At 39.5% G+C, this 19,237-nt stretch overlaps 1 protein-coding gene across 1 annotated transcript in view; it reads left to right on the top strand.

Annotated features, from left to right (window-relative positions):
- LOC127419896 (plexin-A1-like) overlaps positions 1-19,237 on the top strand; it is a 289,863-nt gene that overhangs the window by 252,961 nt on the left and 17,665 nt on the right. Inside the window, exons 19-25 of the mRNA XM_051661705.1 lie at positions 1,325-1,468; positions 4,130-4,364; positions 8,294-8,436; positions 11,122-11,378; positions 12,092-12,158; positions 17,830-17,976; positions 18,820-18,979. Coding sequence (XP_051517665.1) covers positions 1,325-1,468; positions 4,130-4,364; positions 8,294-8,436; positions 11,122-11,378; positions 12,092-12,158; positions 17,830-17,976; positions 18,820-18,979 — 1,153 coding nt within the window. The remainder of the gene's footprint in view (positions 1-1,324; positions 1,469-4,129; positions 4,365-8,293; positions 8,437-11,121; positions 11,379-12,091; positions 12,159-17,829; positions 17,977-18,819; positions 18,980-19,237) is intronic.

Here is a 19,237-nt window from a genome sequence, read left to right as displayed (position 1 = left end):
AAGATGCCGTGTCAAGTTAAACTTAAAAAAAAAAATTATTAAAGTGCCTCTATATGCCTGCATTCTGTTCCATTCGTTGTGCTACATCTAGCTTTTCTGTAACGCAAGAACGCGTTTGACCTGAAGGGCCCTTTAGATGACTTTTCTAACTTAACTATGTTACCACTCGCTCTTCATTTGTAAATTTAAAAATGCTGATCACAGACACCAGCTGGTTTCTCCTATAATGAAAGCCTCTCTTATCTTTAAAACCATTGAGGTGTGAGTCGAAGCATGTCGAGTGATATTTCTTTGTTAAATCAAAATTTATTAACGAAACCTTTTTACTCAATGCCCGATCCCCCGCCTGGCTTATTGGGAGGGAGAGAAAACAACCCGGTGCATTAGCAAAGCGAAGGCAAAATACGAAAATGCAATTTGGTGAAATAATCAGGGATATTCTGGAGATGCGTCACATTCTCCATGCAATTAATTTCTCATCTAATTTGATCTAGGGTTGGCAAAGCAGATGAGATGAGAGAGAGAGAGAGCGAGAGAGAAGAGCGAGCGGAATTTGCTTTAAAGAGCATTGTGCCGTGGCCTCACTTGATCGTTGATGATGGAAAGATGGGGGTTGTAGTGTCAGTGCTTTACTGTTAATCAACATTCCTGCTTTTCTCTTCCTTCTGTTCATGTGGCGAGTGAAATTTTCATTTTTTTTTGCTTGTTTATCTCCATGGAGGAGATCCATTGCAGTATATGTTCAAATGGGATATGTAAAAAGTGAACATTAACGTTTTAAAATGTTAATAATAATGTAATAAATGTAGAGTAACACATTGATAAGCAGTAAAATCGCATGACACGAGTCATGTGAAAAGGACTTTGAAGTCAGTGTGAAATCAAAATTGACCCTATTTACTTTCTTAATGCACAGTCCTGGTCATATTGTGCTGTTATTCAAAGTTTATCTTCATTATCTTGCACCACCTCTGAAACGATTTTGCTTTTCAACTCATGTCACAAACCCCTCTTACTTTTCAACCCTTGTCCTCCATCCATCTGGCTCCATTCTGGTATGTAAGGCCCACTTTTAACGATCTAATCTCTTTCCAATCGATACAATTATCTAATCAAGTCCTGCTCTACAAATTTTCACATTGAATATCCTGTTTCAGGCAGAAATACATTAGATAACAGAAGTAAAGTGGAGTTCAAATTGCATTTCACACTGACTTTAAGTACTTTCCTTATGTACTGTTCAAACAATGAAAGTTGTGGAATCTAATGTTTTCTGTTCAGTTCTATCGATTGATAACTTTTCCTATCTTTCCTATTATTTAAGGGTCGTAATCTGATTCCAGCGGCTCCTGGTAACTCCAGGCTTAACTACACTGTGTTTATCGGAGAGACACCATGTGTTCTTACACTCTCGGAATCCCAGTTGCTCTGTGAGTGGCCCAACCTCACCGGCCAACACAAAGTTACGGTACGTACTTTACTGTATCTAGTTCACACCAGGGCGAATATTGAATATTTGTGATGATTTATTCAATCAGTTCAGAGAATTAGTTCAAGCTGTCCATTTCAATGAATCGATTCAAAACTCTGTTTGAACAATTAATGTGCATCATGACTCAAAAATGTTCATGGAATCTTTTGATGTAACGCCCACATCTAGTTTACACAGACCAAATGTGTAAAGGTCAGAAATGCCAACTCCCATTAAAAATTCAACTTAACACCAACTGAATGCTTTAGGAAAGTGTCTTGAAAGCACACTCTTTATCTTGACAGAGCACATCATTCGTTGTGATGGCTCTAAAAGCGAAATGCTCGGAGAACAAAAATGTTTACGCCTGTATTTGTATTATTTTTGTGCAAAGTGCAAGTGTCACATTAAATTCAGAGAAATTGTATGAAATAGCTGTCTGTACAGTCATTCTTTGAAAGACGCTGGTTCAAAAATAGACGTGTCTCTCTGCATTGCCGTCCTCATGTGGCATTTTGGGGCAATGTGAGGCGAGGCTAGGGAGAAGCAGACACAGCTGTGCTCTCGTCCCATGTACAGTGCCCTACTTAGGGGTCACCCCAGTAGGCGTTTGCTGCATTGGATCACGTCTGGGTGCACTTAGTGTGTGATTTTGAATGTGTGCGCATGTTTCTGTGTTTATGTTGGCCTATGTGAAAATTAGTCTTAATTAAGTGTGTGTGTATGCGTGAGTGGTCATGTGTGTAGTGTATGTGAGTGTGTCTGTTGTGTGCCTGCTCTGTCACACAGCTGTGTGTTGACTGCCATGACCCCTGTTAGAGCGAGTCTTTTTAGGAATGTTTGTATTGCTTGGATCTTTGACCCTAGAAGGTCTCATGAGCCCCTGCAGTTTTGCAGACAGCACACAATGCCTGCAGTGCAGTGTACATACAGTATCACAATATGTGCACTGGAGTTCACTTGTAGTTTAGTCCTTTAAAGGTGCACTCAGAAATGTTTTTCTCATTAAAAAATGTACGGTAACTCCTAAAGAAATTAATTGTAATTTTGCATTATATGTAGGAAATCATGACCACTCACATTAAAATGAAGACACCAGTCACATCAGTTACCTTATAAAAGCTGTTTTATTCTACATGGAGAGGGTCCGCACATGGGGGCTGCCATTTTAGAATCACATGACCAGCCGAATACTTCTTGCTTAATCTCAGTCACCTTCCTGTTATATGACACTTTCACTCATTGATTAAAGTAAATATGGCTGACTGTGAATACTAAATTTCTACAATGGCATCTGAAACTGAAAACTATTGATTTTAAATTGTGCTGCATCCAAGCCACTGGGTGTCAGTGTTCTGGCATCATTTACTCATCCTCATGTTGTTCCAAACCCATATGACTTTATTTATTTTATGGAACACAAAAGGAGATGTAAGGCAGAATGTTGGCCTAAGTTAACATTTACTTTAATTGCATCTTTTTTCTTTTCTTTTTCTTCATAGAATGAGAGAGAATTTTGACTGAAAATGTTTATGAAAAAATTAATTTTTATTTGTATTTTTTTACGTATTACTTTGTATCTAATTTATTATAAAATTGCAACTGCTCTGGTGTACTGGTTACACTTTTACGGTTAGAACAAACACCTTAAAATGATGGATTTGTTCTTGCCAAGACAGAGCTGTGTAAACAATTATTACGTGTCCTTGTTAAATTTTCTATTTTCAAAATACAAGCCTTTACAAAGCTTGAAATGATCCACTAATAATGGGACATTTTGAGCTAAATGGTTTTTCATTTCCTTTGCTTGTCCCACAATGTGATGGGCTCATAAAGTTTTAATTAGGGTCTTGTGTAAAGCTGGTGCTGCATTCTTATGCAGAAGTTGATTCTTCACAAAGGAATTACCTCAACAAAATTATGAATGGTAATCGCATATTGGCTACTACACAATCTGTCCTTACTGTGCTTCATTGAGCCCGTTCTGTGCCACATTGTTCCTGTAGCTCAGTTGGTGAAGTATGGCCAAACAATCGCAAGTTTATGGATTCGATTTCCAGGGAACATGCATTCTAATAAAAAGGTTGGACCCAATTTATATTAGGTGTCTTTAACTACTGTGTACTTATACAATGTACTTATTATGACCATACAGTACAGTACGTCTTGTTGCATTGTACTTACATTTAAAGTACCTGCATTTAATTACATCCGTTGTTACAATGTCAACCTTACCCCTAAACCTAACTCCACCCCAACCATTACCTTAAACCCTAAACCTACTCCTAAACCTACCTGTACAGTATCTCAGCCTTAGTAGAAGCAAATGTGAATTTTGCAGATCAACATGTAGATAAACAATAAATACATTGTATTGCACATATTTTAATGTTAGTACATAGTAGTTAAAGACATCTAATATAAAGTAGGACCAAAACTTTACAAATTTCTCAGACTAAAAGCAACTTAGATAAATAAAGGGGATAAACTGGCAGTGTTCCAGTAGCCCAACTGGTAAAGCATGGCACGAACAACGGTTATAGGTTCGATTCCCATGGAACAGACAAACTGATAAAACGTATACCTTGAATGCAGTGTAAGTTGCTTTTTAGATTAAGCGTCTACCAAATATGTAAATGTAAAATGTAACTGTTACAGATCCGGGCGGGTGGGTTTGAATACTCCCCTGGTACGCTGCAGATCTACTCTGACAGTCTTCTCACCCTGCCTGCTATCATCGGGATTGGAGGAGGTGGAGGTCTCCTCCTGCTGGTCATCATCGCTGTGCTCATCGCCTACAAGCGCAAATCCCGTGATGCCGACCGCACTCTCAAGCGACTTCAGCTACAAATGGACAACCTGGAATCTAGAGTCGCTCTTGAGTGTAAAGAAGGTGAAATTGTTTGAATTAATTACTCGTAAGTCATATATATCATAGGGGTTTACACCGACTTGTCGAGCAGTTCTCCTACTTGTCGACATGTTGGGCCTGTGTAAACTAGCACATGTTTACACAGAAAAACAATTTAAAAACAGAGGAGACGGGTGCAAAAACGCATCCTGTGTGAATGTCCCCTGACAGCTTTCCTGTAATGCCAAGAAGAGTGTTTAGAAAGGAGCTTCATTTTAGAATTTAAAACTGCTGAATCATCTAGTCGATTAGCAGATGTAGAATGCGCGATCGACTAGTCAACTAGTAAATTCATAATTCATCATTTGGAATGCACAATGAAAAGTCAACTAGTACGTTCAAAATGTGGAATTTTAAAGGGGGACTCAACTAGTTGACTAGTAAATTTGAAATGCGGAATATGGAATGCGGAATGGAATAGTCAGCAAGGAAGTTCAAAATGTGACATTTTTATTGCGGAATCGAATAGTGGACTAGTAAATTTGTAATGCAGAATTTGTCATGATGAATGGAATAGTCAACTAGTAAGTTCAAAATGTGAAATGTTTAATGCGGAATCGACTAGTAAATTAGGAATGCGGAATTTTGAATGCTGAATCGACTAGTTGACTAATACATTCATAATGCATAATGAAATAGTCAACTAGTAAGTACAAAATGTGTAATTTTGAATGCTAAATTGACTAGTTGACCAGCAAATTTGGAATGTGGAATCAACTAGTCATTTATTAGTCATGCAACGTTAATATATAATATACAGAACATACAAGCTTTTCCACCCCTACCTGGAGGATTCACACATTTTACATTTAGAAATAGCATTTTATGTAAATGGCACTAACTGTGATAAACCTTCACAAGGGAAAATGAATTTCATATGTAATTTAAATCATTGTTGAAATAAGTGGCAGGTCCTACTTTCAAGTTCCACATTAACATTGTTCCATTCTCTTGTCACTTTTATGGTTGTTAACATGTCTAGGTAACAGGTTGGTGTTAGTTGGCAGCAGTGTTATAGCATTCCGTCTTCCACCCAGTTTGAAATGCAGTTGCTGTATGTCGTAAAGGTTCCCAGTGCTATACTCTACCTGGTCTCAGAGAGAAGCACTGGGTCTAATTGGCCATTATCTTAGGACTGTCGGCCCTCCTGGTCACGACCCTGTCAGGTGGATGAAAAAGCACGCAGAGGCTAGCTAGCTGACAAACAGCGTTCGCCACCGCAAAAAGGGAGATGGCTGAATGGCAGAGAGGGAATGATGAAACGAATTTGCTTCTTGCCAAATGCATGAAGGAACTGGTAGACATTGATTAGCTGTCATGTTCTTAGGTCTGATTCTTACTGATTGGCTGGTTTCCTTCATTAGCAGAGAAACAGATCGGTTTGTTATCACAATACCACTCAATCCGTGCATCAATATTTTATCCTGATCATATGTGCTGACGTTATTTACAACCTCTACAAAATATTTATGACCTTAGGTTGTTGTTTTCTTGTTTGGGCTTGGATTGGATTTGTTTTGTAATGACTCAATGCTCTGAAAACCTTGGTCTAGATCAGTGGTTCTCAACTAGTGGGTCACAGCCCAAAAAAGTGTTTCAGGTCGATTCTGATAGGGTCTTGGACAGCAGAAAAAAACAAAAAAAACCAACGATAAATGGAAATAATAAATTGCAAGTAGCCATATTATTGTGCATAGTTGGGATAGTAAAATAAATAGGCCTATCAAATTTTCAAAGGGAGGAAAAAAAATTCCCATTTGTTTTATTGTTTATATCAAAGGCATTATATCAATTATGGTACTAGTATTGGATTTTGGACATCAAAGGTTGCCAAATTAGGCAGATGTCAATATGGACAGGTTGCCCACCCTAAAGTGTTTTAAACAGTAAATTATTGGTTGCCGAAAGCACAAAAGCATAAAAATTCAAGAGACATTTAACCCATAATATATCAATTAATAATTTCCTATGTTTGATTTTAAAGACATTTTTGTTTACTTTTGAAAGGTAAGCAATTGTGGTACTAACTTGGGTCGCCATTTGATGTCCAATGCAAAAATATTTCCAATATGAAATAAAACCAGTTGAGAACCACTGCTCTACCCCAACCCAGTGAGGTCAGCAGGGTCATAAAATGGGGCACAATACTTTGCCAAGTCATGTCGGAAAACAGTTGCAAAAACATCAACGACCACTAAATACTAGACACTAGCATGCCAGGTGCAGATTTTCCCCTCTTGCTTGCAATCCCACCCCTCAGAGCCCTCAGATCACAATTAAGTTCAGCCGTATAGCATACAGAAGGGTGGAAGCAGCCATCATGGTGCTTCTCGGTGCAATCACAGGGTGTGGACCAACAAACACAATCCAGGGACATGTGATTTGCCATGTGCAGGGCTTACTGAGCCGTGATGCAGCCCATCAGAGAACGCAGTAATACAAACAAACAAAAGCACAGCTAATAAAAAAAAAGCACAGCTAATGGCTAATTAGCGAGCTATCCAGCGCTGGTTTAGATACTGGAATTGCTCAGTGGGGATATCAGCTTCGCTTCTCTGCTTTACATTAGCCGAGAAATGTTAGTGCAAGCATGTGTGGACATCACAGTAATTGAAATTGTTTCACTCTGAGTGCTTTTGCCACTAAAGGAACTGTAGCAGAAAGGAACGCATTATCAGCAATGTAGGAAAACTTTTCAAAGTTGTTTTGACATACAACTAATAGAAATGTTTTGCTAGCTGACCTTGCCAACACTCCCACTTCCTGAGAGGCTAAATATTTTGACCGCTACAACAAACAAGGCTTTAAAAATTTAGCATTTAAGCTGTCTGTAATGCCTCCTCGCGCTTTGCGATCCGACACGCCACTTTACAAGTAATGAAGCAAAATTGAATTACAAGGCCATCCCTCATGTTGGAAATATTTGTGAGGCCTTTCAAGTACACTTTTGATGAGGAAGAAACATTGAATTAAAAGCTCTTTAGTCCTGTCACTTTTTTTCCGTTTCAACAGAGGAGACTGAAAATCCCATTGGACAGTTCATGTTGAATAATATTTGTGTAGTATTTTTAAGATGAAAAACCTTCACTTAGAGTAGGAGCTTCTTGCTTCACTATTTGTATCCCAGAGGACGTGGTGAAGGAACAACAGCTGGAGGAAATTATGCATGAAAAGCTCCGCTCCTTTATTAATTACCCACTCATGCAATTAATTGACTTTCTTTTCCCGTGAACTTTGTGTCTCTTACGTCTCTTCCCTCCCGCTTTTTTTAAATAGCAAAACCAAATTAGTCGTAAACCAAATAAACAAACTGATTGACAGACTTAGCATTGCTTCGGTTTACCAAACAAGTGCCTATTATGGTACGAGGAACTCAGTGACCGAATTTTCATAAGTTCCAGATCAATCGCTTTGTTTTCAAATTTAACATTGGTTACAATTCCATTAAGTGATTTAGGTTTCTTAACAATTCTAGTAACGATTCTTTCACGAATGAAGAATGGGAATGTTTGGAAAGCAATACTTATTGCATTCAATTTCAGATTTCAACAGAACAGTGATATTTAGAAATAAATTGTATTGTACAATTCTAAGAATTATCTGTTAATAAAGGTCTAAAATCATCTTTCCACTGTAAGCTCACAAAGCGGCTTATATACCGTTAAAGATACATTTGCACATAAGTTTTTTATCCACAGTCAAAAGACAGTAAAACACATGCAGATCTTCTTGGCAATGGCAAAGTTGAAGGAGGCTCTGATGCATATATTGCTAATTATATGCATATTTTATTACAGTGAAGACCCTTTTTATAAAATGGAACCAGTTCTCTAAGGCCAGCCCAGTGTATAGTCCTGCTTTCCATTTGAAAGCACCACACCCTAACCAGTTCTTTTTTGTTTGACGCATAGCATTCGCTGAACTCCAAACCGATATCCATGAACTGACCCAGGAGTTGGATGGAGCTGGTATCCCGTTCCTAGACTACCGGACCTATGCCATGAGAGTGCTGTTCCCTGGCATTGAGGACCACCCGGTGCTTAAGGAGATGGAGGTACGGGTCAGTACATCTGTAGAGTAGAACTAACAATGAAATTAAAAAATCAGTAGACCACTACTAATACCGAAAAACAACCTCATCAGGTCCCCATTTAGTGCTTAGATTGTACACACTGTGTAATATGTACACTATCTGAAAACGTTTGAACGGATTTGGTCAAGTCGGCTACCAATTTATTTGACATTGCTTGTTTCTGATAAATGGGGTCGGTGACTCTCTCTGGGGAATGGTCTAAACAAAAACTTTTGAATCGTCAGTTTGTAGTTGAGAGGGTTCAATATGTTACAGATTGTGATCCCTTGTACTATAGCCCGACGCTAATGACTGGGATGTAATAGCGCGAGCAAAAGAACACAACAGAGCTATACCAGAGTAATCACGAAACATGGTCAGTGCGATTAAACACTCCATTTACTCTAACATGCTACGTCCATAGGCATGCGTATGGCAGGTCACACTGTTTACTTTCGGAGGGATCATATATTTATTATTACATCTGGGGTTTGTTTTCACTGTATTTGCCCCGTCGTAATCAAGTGCCTATACGCACGTCTCAGCCCCTTATTGCTCTGTGTAGCTTCTTGCCCAAAAGCAACCTACAGTACAATCGGCCTCCCCGAGAGGCTGCAAATTTCATTCAGCTCAGCAGAGAAGAATTGAGTCACTTTATTAGTCTGTGTTGTCGGAAAAAGGCCTTTGTCAGGTTACATGCTACATAGGGTGCTGTAGGGGACAATAATAGCCGCTGGTTTGGCCCTGCTTTGAAGTCTGATTCCAGCATCTCAGCTCAGAAATTTTAGTAGTTCGTTGTTGTTTGGTTTTGTAATTTGTTTAGATTGTGTCACTGTGTCCTAACCAGGCATGACACAAAGTTTCCAGCAATTTGTAATTTGCTATTTGTCTGTCCACATAGAGTTTTCAGTTTAGTTTAGCTTTATTGTTTTTTATTTTTTTTTAATTCTATACTTATTCTTAGTTTTAGTTTTAGTGTAAAATAGAATCCCTAATAATGTGTTTATGGACAGGATTATGTGATAATACAATCACACAGAAAATTAAAATGTTATTTATGTATGTACCCTGAAATTGACCCATTCTGCTGAATTACTGGCAAGTTCCATCCCCCATCAGACATTTTTGCATCAATTCAAATGTGTTTACCTCTCACTTTGGTCCCACTAATAGCGTGTCATCATCCAAGACACGGGTTCTGGTCCCATGGAAACGATGAAGTAGTCTGAGGTTGCATTTTCGCAATAAAATTAAATTTTTACTCTACTATCTGTTAGGTTTATGGTTGGGTTAGGAGTTTGGGTTAGGTGGTAGGGTTAATAAAGTACTGACTATATATTATCATTTACAGCTAAAAGTGCAACATGTTTTTGGTGCCACTCTTCACCTGGAAACTGGAGCTCACACTTCCAGCTTCCACAGGCCAATTTTAACAGCAGAACTTTCGGTGTACTATTGCCGAATTCATAGTGCAATCATTCTTGCTTATAGAGGGTGGTTGGAGGGGGGTGCATTTGGGGAGCCTTGTGACATATGGGCCCTAGTGCTGTGCGAGGCAACACCATCATGGTGAATCAGAACATATTTTACTTTGAATATATAGTTATGTTGAGCAGAATTTTGAACAAATTAGATTTTACTGTGGGAGTAGCTACCCAGCACGAAACCACAGACGTAGGGAGCTTCTCAAGTGGAACGCTGCAGCCTAGTTAGGCTGTGTCGATCCTAGACTGGTCCTTCTGAGGCCGTAGGCTTGGCTCCTCCTCAGCATTCAGCGCTAGAATGAGATTTCTTGTAAGTGCGCATGTGCAAGGGTTTGTGGGTGAGTGAAGGCCACGAAGGATGCACTTGTTGCATTCTCCAAAAGATGTTGAATGAAGGCTGCGAAACAAGTCTGCCTTCCATGATGGTGCTTGATGATGTGGCAGCTGAGATATCCAGACTAACTAGGCTGTAGTCTTCTGATTGAGAAGCACCCGTTGAAACCAGTTGACAGATTACATTTCCTTTTGCTTGGTCAGTAAAAGCTGGTTAAGTGAAAAACTGATTAACATGGAAAGATAGATTTTATCACTTGTCCAGTGTAAGATGTGTTGCTTTTATGTTAGTGCACAAATGTAGCTTTAAGTATTGATACAGGTAATGTGTGTGTGTGAGAGAGAGATGAAAAGTGACAGATGCCACCCTGTGGATCATGGTAGGACACATCATCACTACCTTTCACTCCTGCTTCCTGCTACACTCCTTTTCTCTCAATTTCTCTCTCTCTCTCACTCTCTCTCTCCCTCCTCTTCTCTCGCTCTCTGTCCTTTCTTGACTCTACCTCACTCTCACTCTCCATTTCCTTCTGTTGTTTTTTTGTTTTTGTTTTTTGGCTGCTAGCATCTCGCATTTCCTTTGATGTCAATCAAACGCTGTGTGTCCCTCATGCAGACTTCTGCCTCGATACTCTTTGCTTTACTAAAGGGCTTCAACACTGAGCTCTCTGAATGATAGATAGATAGATAGGTAGATAGGTAGGTAGGTAGGTAGGTAGGTAGGTGGGTAGGTGGGTGGGTTTGGATGGATGAATGGATAGACAGATAGTCATGGAACATAATGTAGCTGTATCTGAGTCTCTATGTATAATTAATTCATTCTAAATGGCTTTTGGGTGCTTTGTTTCAGGTGCAGGCTAATGTTGAGAAGGCCTTGACTCTGTTTGGTCAACTCCTCACCAAGAAGCACTTCCTGCTGACATTCATACGCACACTTGAAGCTCAGCGCTCTTTCTCCATGCGTGACCGTGGCAACGTGGCCTCACTCATCATGACAGCTCTACAGGGAGAGATGGAGTATGCTACGGGAGTCCTTAAACAGCTGCTCTCTGACCTCATCGACAAGAACCTGGAGAGCAAGAACCACCCCAAACTACTGCTCCGGAGGTGAGAGAGGGACAGCACACACACACACACTCATGCAAACACTCACGAACACAAACATTATTTGATCCTATACCTCAGCTCTTTCTCCCTTGAGTTAGAATCCTCCACTTCCAACTAAGTAAAGTGCTCTAATGAGCTATTTGGGACACCTCCCCACTCATGAAACACATGTTATCTGGCTGCATTCACCTTATCTCCCCTTCACAGTTGTATTAACGAGCATATAATTTAATAATAGGTCCTTATGTAAGTAAGTAATGGGAGTTGGTAAGTCTATGTGATTTCATTATTGAACAGGAGAAATGGCTGCTGATGGGCCTGAGGGAGGAAAGAGCTGCAGTTAGCAGGCCGTGCTTGCAGTCTCTCTCGTTTGCCAGCTACAGATGAATTAGGAGCATTTGAGTCCATTAATTACAGCATGTTTTAATTACTTCTGTTCTGGGGAAGCTTTTGGGGGGTCTACGGCTGGCGACAGGTTGGCCATTAATGGAAGAAGTCACCCAATTACTGTAATTGTCTGTTTCTAATGAAGATTGGTGGTTTGTTGTGAAAAAGTGAATTTTTTTCATGAATGGCACATTGGAAGGAGTTTTTCGTTTACTTTGAGAGAGCTTTCATTCTCTTTTGGATATTGTTGATGTACAGTTTATTATGCAAATTTGAATTTATAGTTCATAATTACAATTTCTCTCTCTCGTGCTCTCTTCTTCTAGGACAGAGTCAGTTGCTGAGAAGATGCTTACAAACTGGTTTACTTTTCTTCTGTACAAGTTCCTAAAAGTAAGTCTTTACAGTATGTGCATATTCACACAAACCAAGAGTAAACGGTTTCAAAACAAATAATAACAGTTATACCTTTGCTGAAACTTCTGTCTTTTTTCTTGTAAAATAACTTAAAATCCACCAAAATACCATAGTTGCTACATTAATTGTTACTTGAAGTATTTTTAACTTTTTTCCCTGTGTAAACATCTTAATATCCACCACAATACCATAGTTAATACATTTATTATTTTTAAAGTATTTTTTGACTTTTTTCCTAATAAAATACCTTAGCATCCACTAAAATACCATAGTTACCTAATTTATTGTTATTTTAAGTATTTTTGACTTTTTTCCCAGTACAAACATCTTAATATCCACCACAATACCATGGTTAATACATTTATTATTTTTGTAAGTATTTTTGGACAAATTTCCTAATAAAATACCTTAACATCCACCAAAATACCATAGTTACTACATATACAGTATAGTTATTTTTAGAAGTTTTGACTTTTTTCCAGTAAAAATAAAAATATCAACATTCACAAAATGCACAAAAACACAAACTCGTACACACTCCTCTACATGAATAGAGCAAACAGAGTGTCTTCCCACCAGGAAGTCCGGCATGATGAGAAAAATCAAGAGACCAAAGCTGTCCATCAATGGACATGCGGGTCAGAGGACTTCCCAAGAGGCACCTCTGCATCTGAGCCCCTATCAGCTCGTATCTCTCATTTCTAACTCCCTTTCCTTTTATATACTCCTTAACTCTGTTCTCCCTACTCCATCCTGCTTTGCACACCATGACGCCACTCACAGAGTGTGATTGAGCTGCAGGACGTCGCCTCCTCTTACTCTGTCTATCTCTCTCTCTCTCTCTTTGTGTGTGTTTCTCTTGCATTAGAAGCTCTCTGGTTTCATTAGTTCAATCATGCAGTGCTCAGCATGCAATGAAATAATTCTAATCAACACGAAACAGGAGTCTAGAACATTGTTACTTTATAGAGATTCACAATCAAGCTACAGAATAAAAAAGAAAACACAATTACATGAATGTCATTCACAGATAAAAGAGTAGCATGTGTCTGCATTATTTAAGAGTCCAGAATGTAGTTGCTTTTCAAGAAATAGTTTACTAAAAACATAAATTTCTGTCATAATTTACTCACCCTCATGTTGCTCCAAATCCATATGATTTCAGTGTAACACAAAAGGGGATGTTTAGCAGATTATCATGGGAGCTTTTTTTAATCCAACAAAAGTGAATGGGGACAGAGGCTGTCAGTCTTCAAAAAAACATAAAAGTAGTTCATATGACTTTTGTGCTAAATTCTAACTAAATTCTGAAGTCATACAATAACTTAGAATGAGGAATAGGCTGGAATTTAAGTTGTGACATGCCTTCATGCTCCCTATTAGAATATATACGCGTGAGGTTTGAGAGCTAGACAAAGGTGTGAAAATGAATAGCTGTGAAAAACAACTTAAATTTCAGCCTGTTCCTCACAAAAAGCTACCGTATGGCTTTAGAAGACTTGCAGTAATATGGACTACATTTGTTGGACTTTTTCATGCATTTACTTTCATTGTATGGAATCCGGCATAAAACCTGTGCCAAGTTAAAATATGCGGATCACAGATGGTCCACTGTGGCGACCCCTAACAGGAGCAGCTGACAGAAGAAGAAGACTTTCATTGTACGGAACAGAGCAGCTGGAATATTCTTCCTAACATCTTGTTTAGAAGTAATTAATTTAAGTGAACTAATCCTTTAAAACCAAAACAGACAACTCACATTTGCTCATTTGAGGTCCATTTCAAGCTTTAACTTTTTGCAACTGATTTGTGATCAGTTATTGGCATTGGGCTGTTTTAGCTGAAAGAGATTGTGGCGTGAGTTAGTAGATCCGACAAACCATAGTCACCAACACACACTTTGAAATATCACACAAGACAGCACTGTTGAAGCCAACTGAAAAGAATCCTAACCCTACCAGAAATCTCTCACAAAGTGCAGTTTTTATCAGCATTCTGGCCACACTGGTGCTTTTGAACAAGGTCTGCTCAAGGCTGTCCTGTGGAATAATTTATCTCCTAGCTCTATATTTCAACAGGATATTTTTTCCTGCTACTGTTCATTAGCTCTATGGGTGGGTGAGGTCTGGCTGTGTGGTCTTCTCTCTCTCTTTGTCCCTTTCTTTAATAAAGCCGGAGCGTGGGATGGGGTTTGGTTTCTCAACCGTGCATGCTGCAGTGGGGGTCTCTAAGAGTGATGTATTTGCGCTCCCTCTCGTTAGCAGCTGTCTGCTTAATTAGCGCAGATGCTAACGCGATGGTAACAGCATATGGTGGGAGTGTGGGTGGAGTGAAACGGGATAAAGAGATGGAGAAAACCAGTGGAGACTGTTTTGTGTGGGTATATGAGAGGTGGAGAGAGGTGGTGGGTTTCCTCATTTCACCATGCCCATCATAATCACTGCGGTTGGGGGTTGTTCGGGGAAGGTTTCAACATGATGTGTGCATGGTATAAATGTCTCTCCTCACCCTACCATGCTGGAAAAAGGTGATTTGCTGGACTTAGCCGGCCTTTAAGCTGGTTTCTGCTGTTTTGGTGGTTTAAGAGGGATTTTAGGCACTTGGTAGACTAGCAGGGTGGTTTTCATATCTTAAGGGTTGTTCAGAACCAATACGTAAGTAAAGACACTGACTACCACACCTAGAGTTGCAAGTTCGAATCCAGGGCATGCCGAGTGACTCCAGCCAGGCTTCCTAAGCAACCAATTGTCCCGGTTGCTAGAGTGGGTAGAGTCACGTTGGGTTAACCTCCTCATGGTCGCTATAATGTGGTTCTCGCTCTCAGTTGGGCGCGTGGTGAGTTGTGCGTGTACACCACGGAGAATAGCGTGAAGCCTCCACACGCACTATGTCTCCGCGGTAACACGCTTAACAAGCCACGTGATAAGATGCGTGGATTGACGGTCTCAGACGCGGAGGCAACTGAGATTCGTCCTCCGCCACCTGGATTGAGAATTGGACATTCCAAATTGGGGAGAAAAGGGGAGGAAAAAAATAAGCTATAAAGAATGACAAAAGACAGCACAAATAAAATGACCAGAATGCAGGTGTCTCGAGACACGTTTTGAATAGTTCTTGAAAATGTATTTTGCAGTGTGCACAGCATCTTAAAAATGCATGAGATGCTGAAAAAAATACTTTTTTATTTACTAAAGTTATGTACGATTTCATAACGTCACTTCATATATTAAACAAAACATTATCAGATGGCCTTTTCCTGTCTAAGTGGGTGGTTCTTGGATAAAATAAGCTGCAATGTGGGCCAAAGTTTTGGCCAAGTTACACCAGCTAATAGCTAACAGAAACAATTTAGAGCAAACTTAGAATCTAAAAATAGCTAATTCAGCCAGCACCACTTCCATCAAATGAATAGTAACTTGAATAATTGAATAACTACTTTATTTATTTGTAGACAGTTTTTTGGTGTTGGCGGTATGGTTCTGTTCTGTGTAAACCTCCTGCTCATCCATGCACCCATGCATAATACCCGCCCTAAAACTTCACTTATGGAATTAATTATGTGCCATTGGGACTTGAACTTGAAATTTAGGACTTGAATTTGAACATGTTTACTTGAACTTGAATTACATTCAAACCTAAAATTCAAATGTATGCGGCACGAATTCAGATCGTTAAATTCAGATTTAAAAAAAAAATGTAATACACTGATTCAGGTTTTATATTAAATTTGAAAGAGCATTCGAGCTTGTATGTAATGAAATTCCTTCTTGACGAATCACAATGTAGTTCACAGTTCACATTTAGAAAAGGAAGGAAAATAGAGTCAACAAACATTCTAGCTACCTAACTCACTTTTACTAGTATAGTACACAGATTTAGTATACTATATGCCACAGTTATGGGTGTCATCAAAATCATGCACCAAATGGTTTGTTGAGAAAACACGTAGTCTGTGTTTATGCTGACCGACCTACCAATCCAGACCTGACTAATGTTAAGTTAACTTTAGCTACGCAGTTGCTACGATTTGGACACCAACACTCGAGTCACTTCCAACTTACCATCTAAACTAGAAAAATGAAGTAAAAGTAGAGTTTACTATCTAGCAAACATGAAATTACACAGAATGTTGTTGGCTCGCAAAACACAGCAAGCATGAGCTAACTGCCTTTTGGAACCTGTGGCAAACATTTATCTGATAAACATTTATTTCATGCATCAAACAGCCTGTTTACCAATCACAATAATTACTTCTGGAATTTGCATCAGTGTAGAACAAGTAACTTACACTAAAGAGAGGTGGTGGCTCTCGTTCAGCCATGATCCCACGTTGGCACTATTTCACAGCAGACCCTTCCTTTTCTAACTGTGAACTGTGAGCTACATTGTGATTGGTCAAGGAGTTTGATTACATACAGGCTCGATTGCTCTTTCTGAGTACCCTGGATGTCTTCGTCAAATTTACCCAAATCTGAATATAAAACCTGAATCAGTGTATTAAAAATCTGAATCTGAATTTAATGATCTGAATTAGTGCCACGTACATTTGAATTTCAGGTTTGATGTAATTTAAGTTCAAGTAAACATGTTTAAATTCAAGTCCTAAATTTCAACTTCAAATCCCAATGGCACATAATTCATTCCATATTCACTTAAACAAAATCTGGTCAATTGCCATTTCATCAGATGGCCTCTTCCTGTCTAAAGCCCAATTTATACAATGAAAGAAGCCAAAATTATTTTCTCTGAACGAACTAAAGCAGGCGTTTGAAGTCTGCGTTTATACTGCACGCGGCATCGTTTTAAAATTAGTTTGTTGAGGGTGATGTCACGGAAGTATGTCAACTCTTGGGGGGATGACACTTCAGTAGGTTAGCCAATCCTCAGTGTTCTTCGACTAGCCGAGTTCTCCTAGGTCAAGAAATATCACCAAACGAACACCTTAACAGAAAAGAAACGTCAGCATTTCATCATATTTTTAGGCAAACTAAAACAAGCCTGTTCACCCAGTAAGTACTGTATAAATTAGCCTTAAGTGAGCAGTTCTTGGCCAGAAAGAATAACCTATAACACAAGTCAAAAGTCTGGCTAAGCAAGACTAGCTAAATGCTAACGGAAGACTGAATCAAACAGAAACAAATGCGAACAAGCTTCAAACCTTCTAACCAAAAGGTGTTAATGTTTATGTGGTGTCTACTACACCTATCAATCCAAATTCTCTCTCTCTATTCCACACCTTTTGTTTGTTTCACAAAGGGGTTTAAGTGCTTCCTCCCAATCGTTAACCTCCTGTAAGCTTCTCCATCAGTATCCATCGCCCTGCGTTTAAACTGTCTTTTTCGAAAGTGGCTTTTTGAGGGTGTGAGAGGCTAATGGTTCTATTGATTGGCAAGTCCTTGTGATTATTTGAAAGCGGTGCCCTATTACTGCCGCTTGTTTTTCAGATGTGAAGTGACAGTTTATCAGTAATTAAGTTTTGCTCAATATACATAGCTGAAATGCATTTTATGAAAGGAAATATGATTTATTGATTGCTTTGTCTTTTTGCTTTGACTTTCATTTTTTTATCAGGTGAAAAAATAAAATCACAGTACATACTGTATATCCATGAGTTTGTTTCTCACACTCTCTCTTTTTCCTTCTGTAGGAGTGTGCAGGTGAGCCTCTCTTCATGCTCTATTGTGCTATCAAACAGCAGATGGAGAAAGGCCCTATAGATGCCATCACAGGAGAGGCCCGATACTCTCTAAGCGAAGACAAACTCATCCGACAACAGATCGACTACAAGACACTGGTCAGTGTGTGACGTAAACAGCATGAAATCGTATATACTGAAAATACTCAATGTTAGCTCCCAGATCAGATACTGTAGACTGGTTTTATGAGGTCTAGTCTTCCAGCCTGGGAAAGTCTCTTCAGCTGGTCTAGGTGGTCTTCCAGCGTGGCTCAGCTGGTTTAAGCTGGTCTATGTGGTCTCCCAGCCTATCTTATCTGGTTTAAGCTGGTCTAGCTAGTCTCGCAGCCTGGCCAAGATGGTATTCAGCTGGTCTGGGTGGCCTCCCTGTCAATCTCAGCTAGTTTAATCTGGTCTAGCTAGTCTTCCGGCCTGACCAAGCTTGTCTTTAGCTGGTCTAAGCTGTCTCCTTGCCTGGCTCAGCTGGTTTTAGTTGGTGTAGCTAGTCACCATGCCTGGTCAAGGTGGTCTTCAGCTGATCTATATGGTGTCTCGGCCTGGCTTAGCTGGTTTAAGCTGGTCTTGCTAGTCTCCCAGCCCGACCAAACTGGTCTTCCGCTGGTCTAGGTGGTCTCCCACCCTTGCTCAGCTGGTTTGGCTGGTCAGCCAGCTAATTTCCCAGTAAACCAGCAAACAGACCAGCCTTACCAGGCTGGGAAACCAGTAGGTAGGATATCATAGCCTAATATGTTTCCATCCAATCCATCCTCCAATATTTCATGCGTAAAATTCAGTTTCACCCAGAAATACGCAATTTTACTGTACTTAAATGTATTGTGAATGCCTTTTCATGTTATCTTTAATGCTTTCTTTAAACTTTTTTAAAGCAATGAATGCTCTGACTGCTCAAACTAAGATTGAATCATCTTTACTAAGTCCGATTGTTGTCTTGTCTTCTGGCAGACTCTACATTGTGTAAACCCAGAAAGCGAGAACGGCCCGGAGGTGACAGTAAAATGCCTGAACTGTGACACCATCACCCAGGTGAAAGAGAAGCTTCTAGATGCTGTGTATAAAGGAAGTCCCTACTCACAGAGACCTAAAGCTGGAGACATGGACCTGGGTGAGAACTCCTGAGATTTAGAGGTTGAATGAGTTGGTTAAAAGATATTATGTTTGGATGAATTGATACATGAATTCATTTACATTTGCATTTGTGCATTTGCCAGATGCTTTTATCCAAAGTGGCTTGCATTTTAGTAGTTTATGTGTTCCCTGGGTTTCAAACCCTTGATGTTGGTATTGCTATCACCATCTACTAGTTAAGCTACAGGAGTATGAATTAATTCTTGTAATCAAATGCCTCTGTGTTCAAAGCAGG

Source organism: Myxocyprinus asiaticus, chromosome 29 (assembly GCF_019703515.2).
Source record: "Myxocyprinus asiaticus isolate MX2 ecotype Aquarium Trade chromosome 29, UBuf_Myxa_2, whole genome shotgun sequence".
NCBI lineage: Eukaryota > Metazoa > Chordata > Actinopteri > Cypriniformes > Catostomidae > Myxocyprinus > Myxocyprinus asiaticus.
The sequence above is the reverse complement of the archived record's forward strand: the minus strand, read 5'-3'. Positions and strand labels throughout refer to the sequence as shown.